Source organism: Aulonocara stuartgranti (genome assembly GCF_965226115.1).
Source record: "Aulonocara stuartgranti genome assembly, chromosome: 9".
NCBI lineage: Eukaryota > Metazoa > Chordata > Actinopteri > Cichliformes > Cichlidae > Aulonocara > Aulonocara stuartgranti.
In genome coordinates, this window is record NC_138960.1 from 34,076,062 (window position 1) to 34,099,381 (window position 23,320).

At 42.0% G+C, this 23,320-nt stretch overlaps 1 protein-coding gene across 2 annotated transcripts in view; it reads right to left on the reverse strand.

Annotated features, from left to right (window-relative positions):
- Nucleotides 1–23,320, reverse strand: part of LOC309714133 (sodium channel protein type 3 subunit alpha-like) — a 279,618-nt gene that overhangs the window by 111,745 nt on the left and 144,553 nt on the right. For both annotated transcript variants that reach the window (XM_082546328.1, XM_082546327.1), the window contains exons 10-15: nucleotides 15,835–15,976; nucleotides 15,050–15,247; nucleotides 13,947–14,129; nucleotides 13,612–13,869; nucleotides 13,132–13,257; nucleotides 1,982–2,102 (exon numbers count right to left, since the gene is read on the reverse strand). In XM_082546328.1, coding sequence (XP_082402454.1) covers nucleotides 1,982–2,102; nucleotides 13,132–13,257; nucleotides 13,612–13,869; nucleotides 13,947–14,129; nucleotides 15,050–15,247; nucleotides 15,835–15,976 — 1,028 coding nt within the window. The remainder of the gene's footprint in view (nucleotides 1–1,981; nucleotides 2,103–13,131; nucleotides 13,258–13,611; nucleotides 13,870–13,946; nucleotides 14,130–15,049; nucleotides 15,248–15,834; nucleotides 15,977–23,320) is intronic.

Genomic DNA, 23,320 nt, shown 5'->3' on the forward strand with positions numbered 1-23,320 from the left:
CCCCTGGTCATTCGCTGTGTGTCATTTCCCTTCTCTCTTTCCCCACTTTGCCATCTGTTCTACACTAACACTGTCATATAAATGCAACCACTATCACATTAAGTCAGATACAGTACAGCATGAAACAAGGAGATGGGATCAAAGCGGTTTGCAAAGTCGATTGCAGATGCAAAAACAAGGGCACGGGCATGAAAACAGACATTAAAATGCCTCCATTAAACTCAGTCAATGAATTATAGCAGCTGAATTATTCCCTCTAAAAGAACAAACGGTGGACCATTAATTCAGAAAGCTCAGCAGAACATCAGCTAAAGTTTAAACTCAGTTTAAGCTATTTTAGCCAGCCTACGGCTCATGCCACATCTGCAAGCCACTTTGCAACCCTGACTTTGGTGTCTGCTAAGAAGCTAAGAAACCTGCTGCTGCTCTCCACACCTTAATCATGTGGAGGCCCCAGGACAGAGGCATGCTGGTAGCTAAACTGATGGGAGCTGGACTTCTTAATGAAGGTAATGAAGATGTTTCAATTCTCATCTGAGAAGCTTAAATAGGGCTGCTCGATTATGGCAAAAATGATAATCACGATTATTTTCACTGAAATTGAGATCGCGATTATTTGACGATATTTATTTAAACCTTTAAGACCTACTATAGAACCAAGTCCGCCAGAGCTTATATTATTTTTTTACATGTTGTAGTGCCATTTGTGGGAGCATTTCAAGTTGCTAAATAACTGTTATAGCCCATATTTTAATAATATGTATGCATTAAGTCCATAGTAACTACATTAATTGCAAAAAAGTGCAATAAACTACAAAAAAATTTATATCGTTTTTGTTTGTTTTTTTACATATATTTCTACTTGGAGAAATGTAAGAGGTTTATCCCTCAAAACTTTAAATACAAAAAAGTTGCAAAAAATAGTTTACATCAACAGGAAATTTATTTTGAGTGTCTTCATAGTTTTATTTTGGAGATACACCAATTTTTATATGCTGCAGGAAAAACAAAAAACAATCCTATGATTCAAATTTGCAAAGAAAACAGCACGTGCATCAAAATAAACTATTTCCAGCAGTGCAAGCATCCCAGAAACTATTCAGAAAAGTCAAACATGACCAGTAGAGGTTTTTAAGGCCTACAAGTAAAAAACGACATTTCCGCGAAAATGACGTCACTTCTGGTTTCGGCCAGGAAATGGCGGACATGCGACAGTTCGCGCTGACGTCTGTTTCACTGTGGGAAGTGTTACGAACAGCTGATCGGATCGGCAAAGCGTGTTTCTGGAATATTATGTTTTTGTTCCTGCAAGCGCTTTTTATGCAATTTTTGCAAAGCTTTATGTGGAAGGAAACCGTGACCGAGGACAAGCTGATGGCATCAGATGTAAGTACAACTCCTCCGGTTTCATATGCAAAACAAATGGTTCCGGTTCTACAGGGATTTAAAAATAGTTACACAAAACGGAGCGTGCTGCTCTGACCGGATTTAAAGGGTTAACAATGACTTTAAAAAATAATATAAAATAGTGTGCAACACCACTGAAGTTTTTTTTTTACCTCTCTTTTCAACCAACAGCAGTCACTCTCCTCTCCAAATAACTTCTGCTTAGCTTTCCGAGCTTCCCTCGGGTCCTCTTAATCAGCGGTCTCCAACCTTTTTTGCGCCACAGACAGGTTTATGCCCGACAATATTTTCACGGACCGGCCTTTAAGGTGTCGCGGATAAATGAGGGAGGGGCTAATAATCGGCTCAGTCATTTTTAATGATCGTTGAAAGCCCAGATCGTAATCGTGATTAAAATTCGATTAATTGAGCGGCCCTAAGCTTAAACACTTGTAGAAGCTGATGAGGACTCCCACGTGTTTTTGCTATTGTAGGGTTAAATATACTGAATTCATACCCTGGTTTATAACAACTCACATCATATTTAGTGTGTGTGCCCTGCATTCAAATTAGCGTGGCTCACTTTGCTTCTCACCTTCCATGACGTCGGTGAGGTAGCTGGCAGCACTCATTGCCCTGCCCCTGCGCTCCGAGTCCTGCATGGACGAAGGCCGAGGAAGTAGCATCGTGCTGAGCTCTGTGGTGGACGTGGGAACCTAAAAAGATGGAAGTCATCCTGATTACTTTAGATCTTTAGATGCAACCAGAGAATAAGAGATGGTATTACCCCACACAGAGTCCCATCCTAACAATCATGGAGTTGGTCTGGGATTAAGAAGCAATCTTAAAGATCTCTACCAGCTCCTCCAAGATATGTTTTAAAGACATCCTCATTTGACTGAGCCTGCTGTCACACATGCTCATCATTCATTCTTGAGTATGAGCTGCCTTGGACTCTTCTGTTACCATTGTGACAACATCGCATAAACACACATTTGTGTCGGGTCAAATGGGTCAAACGTAGTGCTGTGATTTCTTTGTGTGTGTGTGTGTGAGTGCATTCAGTCTATCACCACGGCAACAGAGAAGCAGGTGATGACTGGTGTTCAATGAATCAGAGAAATCAGCGTGCCGCTGCTGTGCGTCTGTTTATCTCTTTCATCCTCACTAAAAAGCACTGCTGGATTTTTTTTCATGTATCAGATGAGCTTCACGAGGGTTGAACTTCTAAAACACCCACTCGACTCTCCTCTTAAAGCCTGACTTCAGCTGCTGCCTCTCAAATTCAAAGTTTAAATTATACTAAGTAATCAACTGGCGCTCAACATTAATTTGCTGCAACCCTTGTTGATTATCCTGAGCTCTTGGTAGTGATCATCATGGCTCATGGAAGCCATTCCTGACTGGAAAGCGAGCAGACGGATTATAAAGTATGTTCCATCAGGTCTGGGAACATCTCAGGAGGAACGTGTTGGTACTACATCGAGTAAAACTCAGACAAATGTCAAGAAATAGGGGGATGAAACTAAAACGCTGATCAAAGTAAATGACATGTGGCACATGTCAGCCTGTGAGGCTTTGATAGTGTTTTTCAGCTCCACAGAACAGAAACTAACTTTGTCGCATGGAGTCACACAAACCACCTGCAACTCAACACCTCAAAGACTAAGGAACTGGTTGTGGACTTCGGGAGGTCCAGAGAAGGTCCACTGCTGGTTCAGATGGAGGGGGAGGAGGTGGAGGTGGTCAACAAGTACAAGTACCTCAGGCTGTGGGTGGACAACAAACTGGACTGGTCATGCAACACAGAGCACCTGTATAAAAAAGCCCAAAGCCGACTGTACTTCCTCAGGAGGCTGAGGTCTTTTAACATCTGCAGGAAGCTCCTGAGGATGTTTTACCAGTCGGTGGTTGCTGGAGTACTTTTCTATGCTGTGGTGTGCTGGGGGAGCAGCACAGCAAAGAGGGACTCATCCAGGCTGGAGAAACTGATCAGGAGGGCTAGCTCTGTGGTCGGCATGAAGCTGGACACTCTGGTGACAGTGGCAGAGAAAAGGACATTAAAGAAACTGCTGGACATTATGGACAATGCTGGGCATCCTCTGCACACGGCCATAAACAATCAGAAGAGTCTGTTCAGTGACAGGTTGCTTCTCCCCAAGACAAGAACTAACAGACTTAAAAACTCCTTTGTCCCACACGCCATCAGACTGTTTAACTCCTCTCTGGAGGGGAGAGGGAGGGGAAACAGGAGGACAAAGGAGGGGGGAACAACTAAGCTGTAGTGCCTCTTCACCTCACTGTACAATACCTTTTGTAAATAGTCAACAGTGCAATAGACTCAATACTTGAAATGTGCAATTCACTTGTATTTTTATTTTTTATTCCTATTTATTCTATTTATCCCCTTTGTATATTTTATTTATATTTGTCTCTGTATTTATATATGTGTGTGTGTGTGTGTGTGTGTGTGTGTGTGTGTGTGTGTGTGTGTGTGTGTGTGTATATATATATATATATATATATATATATATATATATATATATATATATATATATATATATATATATATATATATAACAATTCTGTAACTGTAACTTCGGTCGTTGCTGTGCTTTTTGGAAGTCGAATTTCCCAGAGGAACCCACCCGAGGGATTAATAAAGTTCTATCTTATCTTATCTTATCTTATCTTATCTTATCTTATCTTATCTTATCTTATCTTATCTTAAAACATGAGGAGCTGTCAGTGCTGCATCCATACAAATGTGTAATATATGCATCCTCCTGTTATTACCCTTCACAATAAAAGCCCTACAATTTACAGTGCAAGAATGCTCTCCTCCTGGACAGTATAGGAAATCTTGCTGATAAGGTTGTACTGCCTTAAACTAGATTAGACGAGCTGCGTGAATTGAGCTCACAAAGTTTGTCTTTGAAGTGTCTTTAAAGTGCCCATAACAGCCTTCAAGACCATATAACAGGAAATAAAAAGCAGGTTGTTGTTGCAGAGCCATCCAGGACTGATTTGTGTCAGATCTAATGAGGACTTAAAGTTTTCCTCAAAGAATAAACTTGCCCGAGTAGGTTTTTAAGACAAAGTCCTTCAGTTCTGTTCTGTGTTTAAATTTGCAGCACATTTTTTGAGTAAGCTGTACTTCTAACTGTCCTACCAAAATCCAAGCGTTGGATTAACCATCAGAGCCTCCTTACTGCCTACTCACTGAGATCCTCACCAACAGTTCAGAAAGTCCTCTCTACACTAATCATGTGTCCTTTTTAAATTCTCATTCCGGTCATTCATGCAAGCAGATGTCAGAGTTGTGTTCTTGTTAGTCATCTTTTGACCCAAGCACAGCTAGTGGAAGGTAATTTCAGATCCAACCTTTCAGACAGCTGAAGGCTCTCCTGGATGTCAGAACTTTGCTCTCGGAGATGGAGAGGCCACTCCACAGCACGTGATGTTTAATAGAAACTTTAATTTCAAAGGTTCATGTGACCTGCTGAGTTTGGTTGGATTATTTTTAACCCAATGTTGGATCTGTTGGTACAGTTATTTGTGTATTTCACATTGTGAGATGTCTTATTCAAGAAATCAAATGATAATTTAATTTAAAATGGTAAATTTACCATTTTACCAACAGCTTCTATAATTCTATAATTTAATTATAGAAGCTTTACATGAATACAAATGGAAAATGATATAAGAGCAGGTCTGATAGCTCGAGTTACACCTGCTTAAAAACTACAGAACGCATCGTGGCGATCGTGGCTCAGGAGTTGGGAGTTCGCCTTGTAATCGGAAGGTTGCTGGTTCAAGCCCCAGCTTGGACAGTCTCGGTCGTTGTGTCCTCGTTGCCTACTGGTGGTGGTCAGAGGGCCCGGTGGTGCCAGTGTCCGGCAGCCTCTGTCAGTGCGCCCCAGGCTACAATGTAGCTGCCATCACCAATAGGTGGATGACTGGTTGTGTAAAGCGCTTTGGGGTCCTTAGGGACTAGAAAAGTGCTATACAAATACAGGCCATTTACCATTTATCTGGTTGTCGCCGCAGTACAGCTAAGCTGACACAAGGAAAACTGCTGGAGCTCCCAATAGAAGTCCTTTTGCTGCTGCAAAACTGCCTTTTAAATAAAGTTGTTTAGGTTTGAACGGTGCTCAGCTGCTCGCCTTGTAAAGGCCTGACAGCAGTCCCCGGTGAGCTCCGGACTCCTCGGCCCTCACACAGAGGAACCTGCATGAACCTCATTTGCTCAGGTGTTATTACATAACGCTTCCTGCTAAGTGTTCTTCCAATGAAGCATGACGCACAGGCCTGAAGGTCGCCGCCCACAACACCACCTACATCCTGTCTGTGTGCCAGGCAGGGAAGCACCAGGGAAACACACACACACACACACACACACACACACAGCCATTTTAGCTTCCGCTGGCTGCTGTGGGTTGCCATGGGGACATTTCCATGGCAAATAAGTGAGTTCTCGTCCCCTCCTCCTCCTCCCACTCGTCTCTGCATCAGTCTGAGCAGCAGGACAACAGGTTTATGGATGGATGGACAAGAGAAGCAGAAATACTTCATTTCAAAGCATGAAACTCTAACCTGAACTCAGAGCTGCTCTGAGCTCCCACACAACCCCTGCAGTTTACATTCAGTTTATCAAGAAGTAACTTTTTCTACACACTGCAGGAGATTTCAGTTTTCAATTGTGATGAAGGGGAATTTTGTCTGGCAGCAGCAGAAACCAGACAGAAAAGGTGAGATTACCAAAATGTGCTGACATGCTGTTGGAGGTGACTGTTGAGATTTGGCACTACAGAAATAAAACTGAACTGAACAGAATTAGACTAACTGTTTGCAGATGCTTCAGAACTTTCTCATTAGCAGCCACTTTAGGCTGGCTCCAGAGGTAAGTCACTCCTCATAGACTCCAATAAACCTTTTCAGTTTCCTTTGTACCCGAGTACAATGATTAAACGCTCACAGCGGCCCAATGCTAGCTAAGCCTTAAAAGTGCACTCAGGCTTTAAGTCACATCACACAACCAAAAAAAAGAAAAGTCCAGGTAAAAGGTTAAACATCAATATTGTTTACTTAGAATTAAACTTTTATTCTTTCTATGAGTAGTCTAAAGTGCTCCAGTCGATGGTCAATTGACTTCTTTCAGGCTCCTGAAGAGGTTCCAGCTCTGGCTTCATCAGTTCCAAAAGCTAAAGCAGAGCCTAAGTTATTAACCTTGGTCAGGGCTGTCACACAGAAGTCCCAACATGCCTAGATCATATAGGTCGGGGAATGGATGGTGCTTAACCCTTTAAGACCTACCATAGAACCAAGTCCGCCAGAGCTTATATTATATTTTTACATGTTGTAGTGCCATTTATGGGAGCATTTCAAGTTGCTATACATCAATACAACCATTAAAGCCTAAATTGTAATAATATGCCTGCATTAAGTGCATAGTAATTACATAAATTGCAAAAAAGTGCAATAAACTACAAAAAAATTGAAAATCGCTTTTGTTTTTTTAAGATAAGATAAGATAAGATAAGATAACCTTTATTAGTCCCACACGTGGGAAATTTGTTTTGTCACAGCAGGAAGTGGACAGTGCAAAAGTTATGACGCAAAAATTAGAATACAATAAGAATAAATACAGTACACAACTGTACAGAATAGAATAAAATAATATACTATATACAGTAGAATAAAATAGAATAAAAATATACAATAAGATAAAAATAGAATACGAATGCTATATACAACATATATTTCTAGTTAGAGAAATTTAAGAGGCTTATCCCTCAAAACTGTAAATACAAAAAAGTTGCACAAAATAGTTTCCCACCAAAGGAAATTTATTTTGAGTGTCTTCATAGTTTTATTTTTGAAATACACCAATTTTTATACACTGCAGGAAAAACGAAAATAAATATTATAGTGCAAATTTGCAAAAAAGCAGCATATGCATCAAAATAAACTATTTCCAGCAGTGCAATATGAGTCCTCAGCATCCCAGAAACGACACAGAAAGTCATAAAGTCAACGATAACTTTTAAAAACACCAGTATAGGCTCTTGAGGCCCTCATGGTAAAAAACTACATTTCCGCGGACATGTGATAGTTCGCACTGACGTCTATTCCAACGTAGGAAGTGTTATGAACAGCTGATCGGATCGGCAAAGCGTGTTTCTGGAATATTATGTTTTTGTTGCTGCAAGTGCTTTTTATGCAGTTTTTGCAAAGCTATATGTGGAAGGAAACTGACCGAGGACAAGCTGATGGCATCAGATGTAAGTACAACTCCTCCGGTTTCATATGCAAAACAAATTATTGCGCTAGCTCACGTGGTTGCAGTGCAGTTACTCTGCTCTCATATCATCTCAATTTAAAATGTGAACATCTGTCTCCTCAAGAGTGTCTCCTCTCTTTTAGGTGTAGATGTGGACCCTACTATGGTGTGTCATGTATCTGTGGTCCTTTGGGTGATCCTATATCCCAACCACTCCTCACTGCATTGCACATCATGCATGACGTTGCTTAGTTTGGGAGTGGATGCTTTTGTCTTGGGATGAACCACTTTGTTATCTGGGAGTGTTGCTGGTTCTGAATTGCAGAAATTCAGGACTCCTGATCAACGTTTAGACCTGAACCCTTTTAGATAAGAGAGAACTTGATAAGTAAGTCCATTTGCCTTTGACTTAAGGTCCTTAGAATCCCATGAACTTGATGACTGAGGACCTACACGTCAAAATTCCATTCAGAAAAACCTGCATTCAGAAACACCCCACTATTGTCATTTAAACATTCACCACTGTACAAAGTATCAGTAGTGCTGCTTTCCTTAGTAGCTTCAGCAAATTCTATTTTCAGAAAGTATTTTTAGATTATCAGAATCCTGGGTGACTTCTTTCTAGAGATTTTAAGAATTCTTAAAAGATTTTAAGAATACTTGACCTCAAACAAATACTTGATTTGAATTCATCCAGGATTTTTGGCAGATGTACCTATGGTTTCAATTTCAAACTGCTAGGTTGCTTCATTCTTGAGTTATCGCATTTACAAAAAATTATGAAATATTGTCATCACATATTGTAAATAACTGCTCTTCTTGTATGTGTCTTTATTTAAAACATAACACACAATAAACAAAGTAACAGTGTGTTTAATCATGAAGCTGCACAGCATCATAAAACTAAACTTCCTGGCAGAACACTTACCCTACACCGAATTCAAGCCTACAGGTCTACCTAATAAAGCGAACTCTGAGTGTATTTAACTACTTTGCCGTGTTCTTCTCCTCTTCCTCCTCCTTGTTGTATAACAGTGAAGGTCTGGAAGCGGGTTATGAGCAGGTGGAGGTGACTGAACACCTCCAGGCTTGGAGCTGCTGTGTTTGTCCTGATGATACTCTAAACCCACTGCCTGACAGGGAAAAGACACCACTGTAAACAAGTATTAAAATAAGTGCATTCCCTAATGGCGTGGAGCTCGCTGCCTTTCAGCTGCCACAGGTTTTATAAGGCTCTGCTGTGAGAGTGAAGATGGAACCGAGGTAACGTTAAATTGACAGAAGTGTCTGAAAGCTGCTGTTTCAAGTGGCACTGTGCTGCGAGACAAAGACACTGAAAAAACCATTCTCACCCTTACAAACTCGAGATGTCATTTCAGAGTAACTAAAAGCTTTTCAAGAACAACGGGAAACTGTGAAAACCAGGAATGGTATTGATATTCGGAGAATCAGGACTTTGACTAAAGGAATCATCAAAAGATCAGAGCTCTGAAACAAAAAAATGTTTATATTTAATTTGTAACTCCATTTTTTGACTCCATGAGTTTACCATTCAAGCCAGTAATTTCACATTTCTAGTGATTAAGATCTAGTTATCCAGACAGGTTCATTTCTTTATGTTCAGGGTTATGACAGGCAGCACGGTGGATCAGTGGTTACCACTAACGCGTCACAACAAGAAGCTTGGGGCTTGAACCCTGTCAGAACCTCTCTATGTCACATTCGCATGTTTTTTCCCATGGTTGTGCTGGTCCTGGAGATCCAGTTTCTACCTTTATAAAACATGCCATCTTAGCCGAGGACACTCTCCTGAAAAGAGATTTTACTCTCAAGATTTTCACATTGTGTTTAACCTCCTGAGACCCGAAGTCTTCCACAACATGCATTTTTAATTTCTCTTTGATATTTGGGCTGATTGGGGCCCGATGAATGTAAGAACGAAGAATTACCAGATTTTTTTTCCCTTATTTTTGTTTTTAAGAAAAATAAGAGCCTCATATGAGGATATTCGTTTAAAATTTTGATTGAACAGTAGCAGCATGATGTTATCGTAAGTGGATATCAGGCCCTTGTAGAGCAAAATTGAGTATTTTGGTCTAAATAACCCAAAATGTGATGCCAGGTCCACATATTGTTACACATGGTTAAATAAACATTAACAAACAAATAATTATCTGAATTGCCTTACTTTTCCTTTAACGACAACAGATTGCAAGTAACCAAAATTCAGCTTCTAAACAAACATCTATGTGGAAGCAGCTCTCCACTCAGTGCTGCAGAGGCAGGATTCACATACGAGTCCCTTCAGTGTTTAACAGTGAGCGTGCCTCGTGTGCTATGAACTGGTCTGCATTGGTGCATCATATCTTTATTCTCTTCCCCCTCCTGCCCCCCCCCCCCCTCTTTCTTAAATAGATAACTATCATATCTGATATCATATCTCACAGTACAATAATACTGAATGGGTTGCATTGTTGTATTTTGTCATGTTTCTCAGGTCTTTGTCTGAATTTCTACGAACATTATTGCTAAGGATTGTCTTATTGCATTGGAGTCACACTGGGTTAAATATGTACACTTGGGTTTTAAGGGGTATTTATTATTTTCTTCTTTTTTTTGGGTTGTATGGAAGCCCCAAACGCAATTTCATTGTTCTTGACAATGACAATAAATAAATAAATACTAAATACTGGTCATTGTAGCAACACCACATAACTCACAAGACAAGCTTACAGACTTCAGTTAGAACTAGAAAGCCAAGCTTCCTGTTACTAGCTTTGGTCATTTACGACATTGTGAGTGCTCAGTGCAACAATCAACCTCTGCTTCTCTGAAGAGCCCATATCACTCCCGTTTTGGCCTCCCTTCACTGGTTGCCTGTAAGTTTTAGGTTTCTTTTTAAAGTTTTAGTTTTAACCTTTAGGGCCCTACATGGTCAAGCCCCCCCAGTATATATCTGACCTGCTGAAACCACATTGTTCTTCCCCAGCTCTAAGGTCATCAGATCAGAGATTGTTGGTGGCCCCACGCACTCGATTTAAAACTCGTGGTGATCGGGCCTTTTAGGCAGTGGCACCGAGGTTGTGGAATTTTCTCCCACTGGTTTTACGCTGTACAGACTCCATTGATTCTTTTAAAAAGCAGCTGAAGACATTTTTATATGGGCAAGCTTTTAATTAATTTGTTGTATTTTACTGTTTTACATTGTTATTTGTTGTATTTCCATTCTTTTCATTTTTCTTTTTCTTTTTTGTAAAGCACTTTCTCATTTTTATCTGTGAAAAGTGCTATACAAATAAATTTATATTACTTACTTATTTACTCTGACTTTTTTTTCAGAAGTTCTTAAACACTTCAGTTGGAGGAAACTGGACTACATTTTTAGGATCTTGAAGATGTCCCACCACTCATTCACCCTTTCAGTTCTAAGAACTGATGGAGAGTACCACTTATTTAACTTCTAACCAGGTTGTCATGGAGGCAATGCTGCAAGTTGTTGATCAACCATGTCATCAGCACTGAGGTCACATGGGTCTCAGTGTAAGTTGGGGTTGAATCACCTGGGAGGGGATCTCAAGACGGGGTTACAGATGGCTGATGGTGTGCAGGGTTCCTACACAGACAAAAACTAAAGTGCATACACCATCCTATTGTATCAGACAGAACCCTGTCCAAATATGATTTGTGAACAGCACTTGGACTACAAGAGGAAACCACAAAGCTTCTGGTACCAAGAATCTTGTTGCCTGTTTGCAGATTCTACAGATTCATATGCTGATATTCTTACTGTGCAGGTATTCGTGCTGGGTATGTTATGTCATTTGTCCCCATTTAGCCAAAAAAAAAAAAAAAGTGCAAAGCAGCACGTAAACACCTGTTTCTGGATAACACATCTGCACAGGCAGACTTTCTCACCTTTTCTGCATGTGTTTGGTCAGTGAGTCATGCAGAACGAGTGTGATCTGATTATCATCTTGACTGGACATGACCCGGGATACATCTATGTACTGCATGTTTCCAGGCGCACAGCTGACTGCCGGATGTCAACAGCCTTGGTGAAAAAATATGTGCAGCGCAGGAAGCAACGAGAATGAGCCTATTTTAGGATTTCAAGTGAAAACTGTACATTAGTTACTCGTGGCATCAGCACAGCCCGTGTGTGCATGTTTGTAGTCCTGTTAAATACGAATACTGTCTAATGCTGAGTTAGTGATTCTGGCTTCAGTATAATTGTTGAGCCTACTGTACATTCGATGTTGTGGCTCATCAATAGACATCAGTGTTGACAGACTGGGCAGTTTACTGGGGTAAAAACATGTGGACATAGCTAGCTTGACATCGACCTTTCGTTTGTAGACTTTAGCTTGTTAACCACATGCTGAGTCATGAGCCAGTGCTCATTAAAAATGCTCCAAAGGCTCCAACACCTCAAACATGGTCCAGAGGTCCAGTTCAGAGACTGAGTTAGTTGAATTTAAGCCTAGCAGACAGCTAGCGGCTAGTTGGCATCCACCTGTCAGAGACATCCCAAATAATACAAACTTTGAACCTCACTGCAATTTAAACAGGCAACCCAGCTCCCCCCTCACAGTTGTACCAGGCTATAAACATGTTTATTTTTGCTATAAAGTTGGGAATGTTAATATGGGAGTCACTGGGAACTGATTCACTTTTGGACGGAGCTTCAAGTGGACATTAGAGGAACTGCAGCTTTTTCCTGGCTCCTTTATGGCCACTTTCAGCTGTCTCTTGATAACGTTTGTGGTGTGAGCTCTATTTTATTTGGATGCCAGCGAGCACTAGTTAGCTGCTATCTGTGTGATACAGTTCATTTACCGTGTTGGTGACTTCTGGCACCAAAAACCAAAGATAGCTTCTGTCAAACTGCAAAAGTTAACGATTCAAAAGTGTCTCCTAGTGACAGCTCTGTGTATCCATACATTTTGTTATACAGTATAAGGTTTGAAGGCACTTTTGCTTCATTTGACAAATGTCACAACCTATCAAGATCAACCTCAGCTTAGTCCACACTCCCCAACAGTTTTGCCCAAATTTGGACTTTCTGACACCTGATTGGCTCCTGGTAAAATATTTATCACTGTGTGAGGTGAACACACAGTCTGAATGAATCTATATCAGTTAGCTCTTCAATGATGTCGGTAACTGCACACAAAGTTCAGAGTGTGTGTGGAAATAGTCTTGTGTGTGTGTGTGTGTGTGTGTGTGTGTGTGTGTGTGTGTGTGCGCCCACGTGTATGAGCAGATGGGGGGAATACCATGGCACTGTTATCTGAGATGGTTGATATGAGTGTGTATGTGTGTGTGTCTTTAACCCATGATATCAGAGTGGAGTTATGCAAAGCGCTGATTCATAATTCACATGTCTGAGTGTTGGATGGCTGCAGGCTCCACCATTGTTTCCACTGCAGCGAACACACACACAGTCAGCACACGGAACTCACACTCTCCTCCTTGACCTTCTCCATGGTGCAAGCAGGCAGCTGCCCCTGCAGTGGCGGTGGGGAAACCCCGTTCTGGTCCATGGCAACAAACAGCTTCCCGTTGATGTTTAGAGTCGGATAAAAAACCTGGAAACACAAAAATCACAGAAGCATAACTACAGTGCCCCAGGAGGGACAAAATATTGTAAAGAAAAAACTCCATAAAGTGGAAAAAAACAGAAGAATTTCTCGGTTTATAGATACATTTACAATTTGTGAAGAAAAGAAATTAGAATTTAATTATGTGATTAGATTAATATGGTGTATGGTACAGCCTGAAGAAGTCACTTGGATGAACGATGGAACGTTTCTCCCAACGTTTCCGAAAACATTTCGCCCAGATGAACAGAATCAACTTTCTGGGAAGAACTACAATAATCTGAGAAATAAAAATGCTTCATTAAAAGGCTCTCATTGCCACACATGAGCTGTTACGCTCACCTGGGAGCTCCGGCTGGCCGTGCTGTAGGTGCTCGGCCTCCGTTTGGGCCACGGTTGGGGCAGGATGCCGCTGAAGGTTCCTCCGCTGTAGGTTCGACTACCGACGCCCTCCACCACGTCGCCCGGTACGCTGTACTCGTCATCGGCCATCTCTCCCTCCGACCCTCGGCTCCTCAGTCGGAAGTTGAAGATGGAGGAGACCTGACTGCTTCTCCGCGTCCTTGTGGAAAAGGAGCGTGCGAGGAGTGGGTGGAGCGGCTGGAGGAGGAGGGGGGAGTAAAGTAAAGTTTTGCACCGAACATAAACAATATTAAATCAGATCTTTCTCCACTGACCTTTCCACCATCAGTCAAGTCCACCTGCAGAAGCTTCTCCTCAGATAGGTTCGCCTCCACGTCCCCCACGCCCATTAGCGCCTGGCTCCGCCTTCGCTCCTCAAAGCTGTCCATTGGTTGGCCGAAAGGAGAGAGGTCTGGTGACATCAACGAGTCAGAGTCGGTAGCTTTTTGGGTGGCACCCTGATGAAAGAATTAATAATTAATACTCATATATTAATACATTTTCATTCATAAATGAGAATAAAGGACAGAAGGTGAAACAGAAGCCATGAAAACACTTATTTAAACACTCATTAGTTCACCTTTGTTGCTGTATTATTTTCACTGAAACACAGCAGTAACTGAGTTGGATTTATATCATTTATTTTACTTATAATTCCTGTACAGAGGACCAAAACTGCAAAAATAAAAATAATCCATTAATGTGACTCTTAAAAGAGCAATATTAAAAAAATCACTGATTTATTAACTATGACTTAAACTGATATTTGCTTTCACTTGTGTGTTTATTTGTAAATATTTACCTTTTTTTAAGGATATTATTTTATCTCCTATTTGGTTTATGAATCGTCTCAGTTTACAAAAAAACACTCTTTTGCTTTTAAAATTTGACTCGATTAATTTTAAAATCAGATTCATTTTCCCTTATTATGATGATTATTGTTATTATTTTTGACATTTTCATTTTGTATGTATGATTAATCATGCAAATGATTAAAACAGCCAACTTTTCCAGTGAGTAATATACATTTTAATTTCCATTAAAAAAAACCTGGAAATTGAAAAGTGTTATACAAAAAAAAAATAAAGGAAAACAATACAAACAAACAAACAAACAACCCCACAAGGCAAAACCTTTGCTGACTATTTTCTCAATATTTATTTGTTAATCATCATATGATTGTAACCTTCTTCTCTGTATGTATTATTGGGTCTACCTTACAACGTAAAGCGCCTCGAGGCGACTGTTGTTGTGATTTGGGGCTGTATAAATAAAATTGAATTGAATCAATTTATTAGATATTTTGGCAGTTTCTGACCTCCACAGTCCTACACCGCACCACATGCTGGATAATCGAGCACATCAGATCATCAGTTACCTGTTGCTCTTTCTTCAGTATCTCCATAGCTTGCTGAAACTCCCGCTCTTTCTGGCAGGCCTCGGCGATGGTCGCCTGGTTCTGCTCCTCGTACGCCATGGCGACGACGGCCAAGATGAGGTTGACCAGGTAGAAGGAGCCCAGGAAAATCACCACCACGAAAAACACCATGTAGGTCTTACCGGCCGAACGCAGCGTCTGAAGACGCACACGTGGCGGGAATAAAATCGATGCTGACTGAAGTGCAACATTAAAAGTGAAGCAACACGGCTAATAAAACCCAGCTGGCTACAACAAGAAATATGCTTCATTTCACAGAGTGGTCAAAGTAAAGAACAGTGGCTCACAGATCCTTTGTTCACTGTGTGGAAAGTGAACACATGCCCACTGCATGTAGTATTATTAAACATAGTTACAGTGATGCACTGAGGACACCAAAGTTTCACAGAAAATTCTTTTTATGCATTTTTACCCTGCCTGCAGTTTCTGCCCATGGTTGCACTGACATGACATCACAATTGTGAGAAGGCCAATCAAATTCTGGATAAGGGACAGTGCCACCCCCGGCCCCGCCTTTAGCCTCAGCCCTGAGTCGAGAGTCTGACGCCAAACTTGTGTCAGAATGACATAATGTCAGGATGAGAACACGCTGAATTAGACACAGTCTAGATGTCTGTGTAGGCTCTTAGCCCCAGTCTAGATTAGACACTGGAAGAAGAGACACTTTATAAACTTCAATCCAGGTTTTCTCTGACTTTAACTGATCGATTGGTCATAAGGCTTACCTGGTGGTAGAGGTTTTCCCAGTAGTCTTGCGTCATCAGACGAAACAGGGACAGAAAGGCCCACCCAAAGGTGTCAAAGCTGGTGTAGCCATAGTTGGGGTTTCTTCCTGCCTTCAGACAGACAAACCCGTCCGGACACTTTCTGCAGCACAGACACAGAAACATAACGTGACTCTTAAAATCTGTTTCACTTATTATCAGCAGAAATTTTTACATATAAATATTTTTTGTGGATGTTCAGGATGTCGTTTTGAGGACTTTGGAGTTGCCAATCATGATGTGATCGGGGGTGGGCGGTTATGTAACTGTAACTACTGTTTCTCTGAAATGTGTGATTTTGGGAAATCTAACACCACTGGTTTGTGCAGAAAGTAGGTGTAGGGACATTTTGAAAGCTGAGACAGTTCAGAGGATTCAAAAACACCGTCTGTGTGTCTCTCTGCCGTCTTTCCATCCGTCTTTCTATTAATTCTGTGCAAAAAACAAGAAACCAAAAAAACGCTCTGTTTCCTCATCGGTGTTTACGACCGAAGGCTTGTTATGGTCGTGCGATTGGGACCCGCCCACACGTGTCGCCGCAGAGACGGGGCAGATAGCACCGGGAAGGCATTCATCATAATTGATATTCCACATTCATATCCCGTCACATTCATCGCCGCCCACGCGGTCACATCTGAACCGCTGATGCGCAGCAGTCCCATGGGTGGCGTGCTGGTCAGTGGAGGGAAGGCTGCTGCTGCCCACAGCAGCTTACAGTGGGACAGACACTGAGACCAGATGATTAGAAATTATTAAGTAGGAGGGAAAAGGTCAGAGGTACAGAAACCTGAACATATCCCTTCATATCGCTGATGATTAAACGAGGCACGCCGGAGACTAATCATGCAAAACTCAAAAACAAGTATTCATTCAGATTTTAGGTAAAGTGACTCTGCTGTGACTCAGAACTGAACAAAGTTACTTTTTTGGCCTTTATTATGCAATCAGACAGAAGAGGTTTGCAATCAAAACAATAAATCAGAGAGCAAAGCTGCAGACACCACACACAGAAATATTAGAGGGTGAGCCCAGAAGTTTGATTAGACAGCCGACAACCACGAGCGTTTGAGATGTTACAACCATCAGCCACATATAAGGCGGTCTTCAGATCCTAGGCAATTCAACCCCAACTCACACCTTGACCCATGTGACTGAGTCACACGATGGTGGGTCGGCTCAATGCCTCTCAGGACCACCTCTAAGGTTAAAGGCCCACTAAACTAGGGTCCGCTTGCGTCACTGAAACGTAAATGACATTATCAGACAGAGGGTCTGCCTGTGTTTTGTGATTGCACGGACTTGTCCACTGAGAATTTACATTATAATGCATCAACTACACGTGCACCCAAGCAGCGGACTTCTGTCAGGTTTCCAGCTATCTGTGTTTGCAGCCAAGTACTTTCCAGGATTAAGGCCTGATTTAGACTTCCTGTAGAGCCTGAGACATAACCTATATAAGTAGCAAACACTGTGGCCAGCATTGATGCTGGTACGGATGCTCTATGTGTTAATTTTATTGACATTAGTCCAATAGTTTGAGTCCTTATAATAATGCTATGACTATTATTTTTAAATCCTGAAGCGTAAATTCAAAGACTGAGCAGAAAAGTATCTGGACATGCACAGGAGGAATCAACGCTATTGAACAGGCCAATCGCAATAGCTGCAGGTCGCATTGACACAGCGTGTACTTACATTTGTAGGGATGAGCTGAGACGTGAAATGTAACTATGCACCTAACACCAACAAGACCAGCTGTCTTCAATTCAAGGACAACATTCACAGTCTTCTGTATTTTATGCTATACAGTATATTAGTCATCTAAACAATAATTCATTCAAAACAATGCCAGCAGCTACAAGCTGACAGACTGATGCGGATGCAGAGTGACAGATCACTTGAGATCACAATAGAGACACACAAGTATTTCCATACACAGCTCAGATCCACAGTCAGAATGTTGTATGCTGATTCATATTAATGTTTTCACTAAACACGCATAAAATGATCGGCGAACAGATAAAACACGGTGCACAACAAACAGCATTAAAACGACCCAGTTATTTAAAAGAAAAGATTTAATTCTCTGGAGCCAACGGACACATCACCACGTCCGAGTCACGTGAGAGATTTAAGACGACCTAGCTGTGAGATGCAGCCTCGCTGGGTCTCCGTTTCAACCTGTGTTGAAAGTGCAAACTTCACATTTTATACCAGTTTTTAATCCTAACGTCATCCATCCATCCATCCATGTCTGCACATACCAGCTGTTTGTATGCCCACATTCAAAAACAGAATAAATAAATACATAACTAAAAAAATGAGGCCACTTTCAGTTGGTTAACAAAGAGTTACCAGAGCAGGAAGGTTTCTTATGCCAGATGCACAAAACCCCAAATGCCCGGGCCCAATGGGTTTTTTTTCTAGACATACAATTTGTCCTCAAGAAAAGGCAAAATCTTTGGGTCCTTTCTGGGCTCAGATGGAGGTCAGCAGATTTTTGGAGGATATATGATGGTACGATCCACAGATTAGAGTGAAACAGACTGTCTTGTGCAAATGTTCAACAACTGGAGCATAAATTTTGTCACAATGCCCTAAATAATTCAGTCATTCATGTCAAAAAATGTAGATTGTTCACTTTTAAACCGAAGAACCAAACCGTGTTCAGAAGTTGAAGACGTGTCACACCTGTGGGTTTGTTACCTGGTACAGAAGTGGAGGAGTTATGATGCATGCAGGCGAGCGTGGCATTAGCAGAATCACGACCACCACGCCATCAGCAAAGCTCTGGTTGAACAAAGCTCTGAGTCACAGAGGAGCTTCAAGCTGAGTCACAGAAAAGACTGCCGCTGTGCAGAAGCTATCTGGGGAATCAAACCGACAACCACACGGTCACAAGCCCACTGCGGTGACCCGGCCTGGCTGGCGCCGCCCCCGCTGGGCCGCTGCCACCACAGCTGGGATGCTTTTGAGTAGCGGCTGCCGCTGACTCATTGCCGGCCAACCCGCCTGTATGTGTTATCGCCTTACTCCCCAACATTTGGTGAGTGCTGGTGATGGTAATTCATTAAGGACACGTGTAAATAAACGATCCAGTTACATAAGGTTTACATAATGCAGCTGGGAGCGCTTCTACTTCTGCACAAAAAAGACAATACTGTAGTTTAAAAATCATCCATAACAAACGAAAAAACACTTACGCAACGTAGATAATGGCAACTAATGCATTTCAACATGACTGCCAGTAACATCTGAATTTATTAAAGTTGATTTGCTGCATGAGTTTACAGGAAGAGCCCGTTACAGGTTAACAAAAAAGGCAGAAATTGTGGTTTATAGCAGGTAAATGATGGAGAAATTCATAAAGCATTACAGTTTAATGCAGCAGATAGGACGCCTTAGTCCTAAATATTTACACAAACCAGCGTGAGTCATCACACTGCAGTGAAGACATGCTGTATTGACCCACGCCAGGCTGTAATTGGTCAGTAATTATTACAGTCTCCACAACCGACGCGGGCCCATTTTCAAAAGCTTTTTCTTAACAGCTCCTAATTTTAAATTTGGCCTTTTTTTTTTCCTTTGCCTTTTATAACTTTGAACATCATCTTCATCTGCATCATCATCATCATCTGCATGTCAAGCCTTCACAGTCCAACACATACATGCTACTTAGGTTCTTCTTTCAGGTTCTGTGTTAGGGGCGATCACGGCTCAAGAGTTGGGAGTTCGCCTTGTAATCGGAAGGTTGCCGGTTCGAGCCCCGGCTCCAACAGTCTCGGTCGTTGTGTCCTTGGGCAAGACGCTTCACCCGTTGCCTACTGGTGGTGGTCAGAGGGCCCGGTGGCGCCAGTGTCCGGCAGCCTCGCCTCTGTCAGTGCGCCCCAGGGTAGCTGTGGCTACAATGTAGCTGCCATCACCAGTGTGTGGATGGGTGGATGACTGGATGTGTAAAGCGCTTTGGGGTCCTTAGGGACTAGTAAAGCGCTATACAAATACAGGCCATTTATCTGCCTGATTGCAAAAATCTTAACTCAGCACAGATTCAAACCTGTAAAGTTCAGCAGCTGATCCCACAATCACTGATATTTCACATTTAATTTTCTGTCATTAAACTAACACAATACACACTTTCCAAGGTTCAACTAATAGATGCTCCCTCCCAGAGCCCTGGCATAGACCTTTCTAAACATAATCCATAATCACTTTAAAATATAGATCATGCATTAAAACAACAAAAAAACAAACAAACAAACCACAAATGACTTGAAAAAATCTATTTTTGAACAGGAATTATGCTAATTATCAGTCGTAGCTGTTATGATTTGTCTAAAAACCCAGCACAGCTTTGCGGGGGTCTAAAAACTCCTCGAGCTCGGTCCTTCAAGTCAGCGGTCCCCAACCCCCGGGCCTTGGACCGGTACCGGTCCGTGAGTCGTTTGGTACCGGGCTGCGAGAGTTGAGGCTCAGGTGTGAAATGTATAGTTTTCAGGGTTTTTATCGGTTTTCAGTGTTATTTTGTTATCGTTTTGATCGTTAACTCGGTTTTCCTGGGTCTTTTCACGTGTGTTATGAATAAATCTTCTTTTTTTCAGTACAGGTACTAGTTTTATTTTGTTGTATTTATCTGCGACACTTTAAAGGCCGGTCCATGAAAATATTGTCGGGCATAAACCGGTCCGTGGCGCAAAAAAGGTTGGAGACCGCTGCTTTAAGTGCTTTAAATGTGCAGGACTGTGGCTCTGTGAACATGGACTCTCAGGAGTGGAGCTCAGAATGACGGATGCTTGTCTGATCTGTGACAGCACGGTTTTTCAGACTCTCACACTTAAAAATCTTTATGTAAACATCTTTGCCATCTTCAACCAGAGAGAAAATGTGAGCAACACCATTTATGTGAGTCCTAATAAGTGATGAGGTCATTTATTTGGGTGGATTTCAGCTTCAAAACAAATCAGATCAAAACAGATCACTGATAATGTTACAGCAGCATTTACCAGACAATCCCTCAGATCAGCACTTATGCTAAAGGCGACTGGACTTATTTTTCTGTTAGATCTGTTTCTTGAAGAAGTTGAAGCAGTTCCTTGATCTAAATGTGACACATGTGAAGAACACTGCGAAATAAAGGCCTCAGCTGTCAAGTGGACTTGAACCACGGTCCTTCTTGCTATGATGCAACTGCGCTAACCACCACACGACCGCGCCACGTGAGTTCTCTCTGGTACTCTGGCTTCCTCCCACAAACATGTCCGGCAGGTTAAGTGGTGATTCTAAACTGGTCGCATGTTTGGATGCGAGTCTGAATGGTTGTCTCTCCGTATGTAATGGGTGTACCCCGCCTCCCGCCCTGCGACAGCTGGGATAACTCCAGCCTAACCACAGCTCTGAACTCGACAAGTAGAAGAAAGTGGATCTTTGTATATGCAAGCCTGGGCTCACCCTGAGTTTCATTGATTCTTTTTTAAATCAGTTAGACGAACACTTATGCAAGAGACTTTTAAGAAGTATTATTGCAGAAAGAGGGAATGCATGAGTGCAAGCAGGCTGTCGTATGCGAGAGCTAAAGCGGTATATTCTAATGTGTGTCGTTTTTAAAAGCCGGCCACACATTACAGTAAGATTTGTTGAGTCCCACATTGCTCCACACAAATATCTCTCTGTCTCACTTTTGATTTGTTGGGATCTGGTTAACGTATTTTCACCATTACAGATGCATTACAGAGTAAATGAAGTGACTTCTCATGCTGAGAACAGAGCCCAACAGAAAAAAACAGCAATAATCTAACAGAAAAAGCTACAAGAGTAACTGTCTACACCAACATCACTGCAACACAAATCTGTGTCGGTGCAATAAAAAGATGCAAACGAGGCTGATAATCCAGACATCAGAGTAAGGAACCAGACGGAGGGACCAACTGATTGCAATCCTCTGATCTAAGTACTTGAAAACAAAGTGGCTTGACTAAAAGTTAAAGACATCCAGTCGCCTTCTTTTCCAGACTGCCACGACCTGCATGACTGAGAACACACACGGACATGCTGTACTAACAGCAGCAATCCATTTAAATTTAAATAACACACTACAGAGCCAACCAGCGCTGACACGTTTCAGCTTACAGTAACAGAAAAGTTCATGTAATCAAGAGTCTTCAATGAGGGAAAAAGCAGTGGCAGTCACCGCGGCATGTGTCATACGTATACCTGACATGATAGCACAGAGCTGAGCTGCTTGTCTGAACGCTGGTGCCAACCCTTACTGTTAACATAGCTAACACCTCTAACTGGCAGCTGATTTTAGACTGGCAGCACAGTGATGTAACACGATAACACAGCTATATGGAGCTGCTGCTACAAACATTACGGTAACAGCGATCGATGCTGATTGAGTGAAAACGAGCTCACGGCGATGACGTTACAGTAACAGAAACTTACAGTGGCTGAGGACAAAATTCTGATCTGCTGACACACACACACACACACACACACACACACACACACACACACACACACACACACAAAACACGACTAACTGGTCATGCAAAACCAGTCATCATGATGCCAGTTTGACTGACACCAACAGTGAACGAGGCCACTCAGTCTAACACACACACTCAGCGATGTGATGTGTGTCATTCTTCCACTTCCATCCATCCATCTCATGGCAAGTGAGTCAACATGGTGGCATGCGAGTGGGGAGAGTGGCTGTGAAGTGTGTGTGATGGACTGACTTAGTGTGTGTGCGTCTGTGTGTTCAAGGGGCTGAAGGACATAAAAAAGTGTGTGTGAGAGGTTTGGGAAATGTAGACAGGAGGTCCTGTGTGGTGTATAGACTGTGTGTGTGTGTGTGTGTGTGTGTGTGTGTGTGTGTGTGTGAGGTGTCAGAGTGTGAGAGCTGGCAGTTATCTCTCACACACACCTCTGTCTGTGTTAATGGAGGCACGCCACTTCAGACCCCCCCAACTCACACCAAAGGGAGGCCCCCCCTCTGTCCGGCACTTTACACACTTACATCACACACACACACACTAAAAAGCAAAAGACAGTCTGCTGGTGTGGCAGCACAAAGATTCAAACACTCGTGTGCCAAATTTAGGTTCAGTTAGAGAATCAAGCATCTTCATTCTTCACAGCTCAGCGTGCAGATCAGCCACGTTTGATAGAAAATTAAAGTTAGCTCATTTGAGACCTGACTCAGCAATAAGTCCTTCAAGTCAGGGATCTTTTAACGTGTCCGGCACATAAATGGTGTGTTTGCAATCGCGTGTTTACACTTGTTACTCTAAGTACACACAGTTACACAGAGAACTGTGGCTGCATGACGTGTACTACAAGTACCCAACAGGGGTGTTTCCAGGAGTTTTCAATCAAGGCACAGGAATTTTGTAAGTTAGAAAACCGGTCTGCAAACCAATATTTTCAAGCTCATGCTTTAAAACTAAGT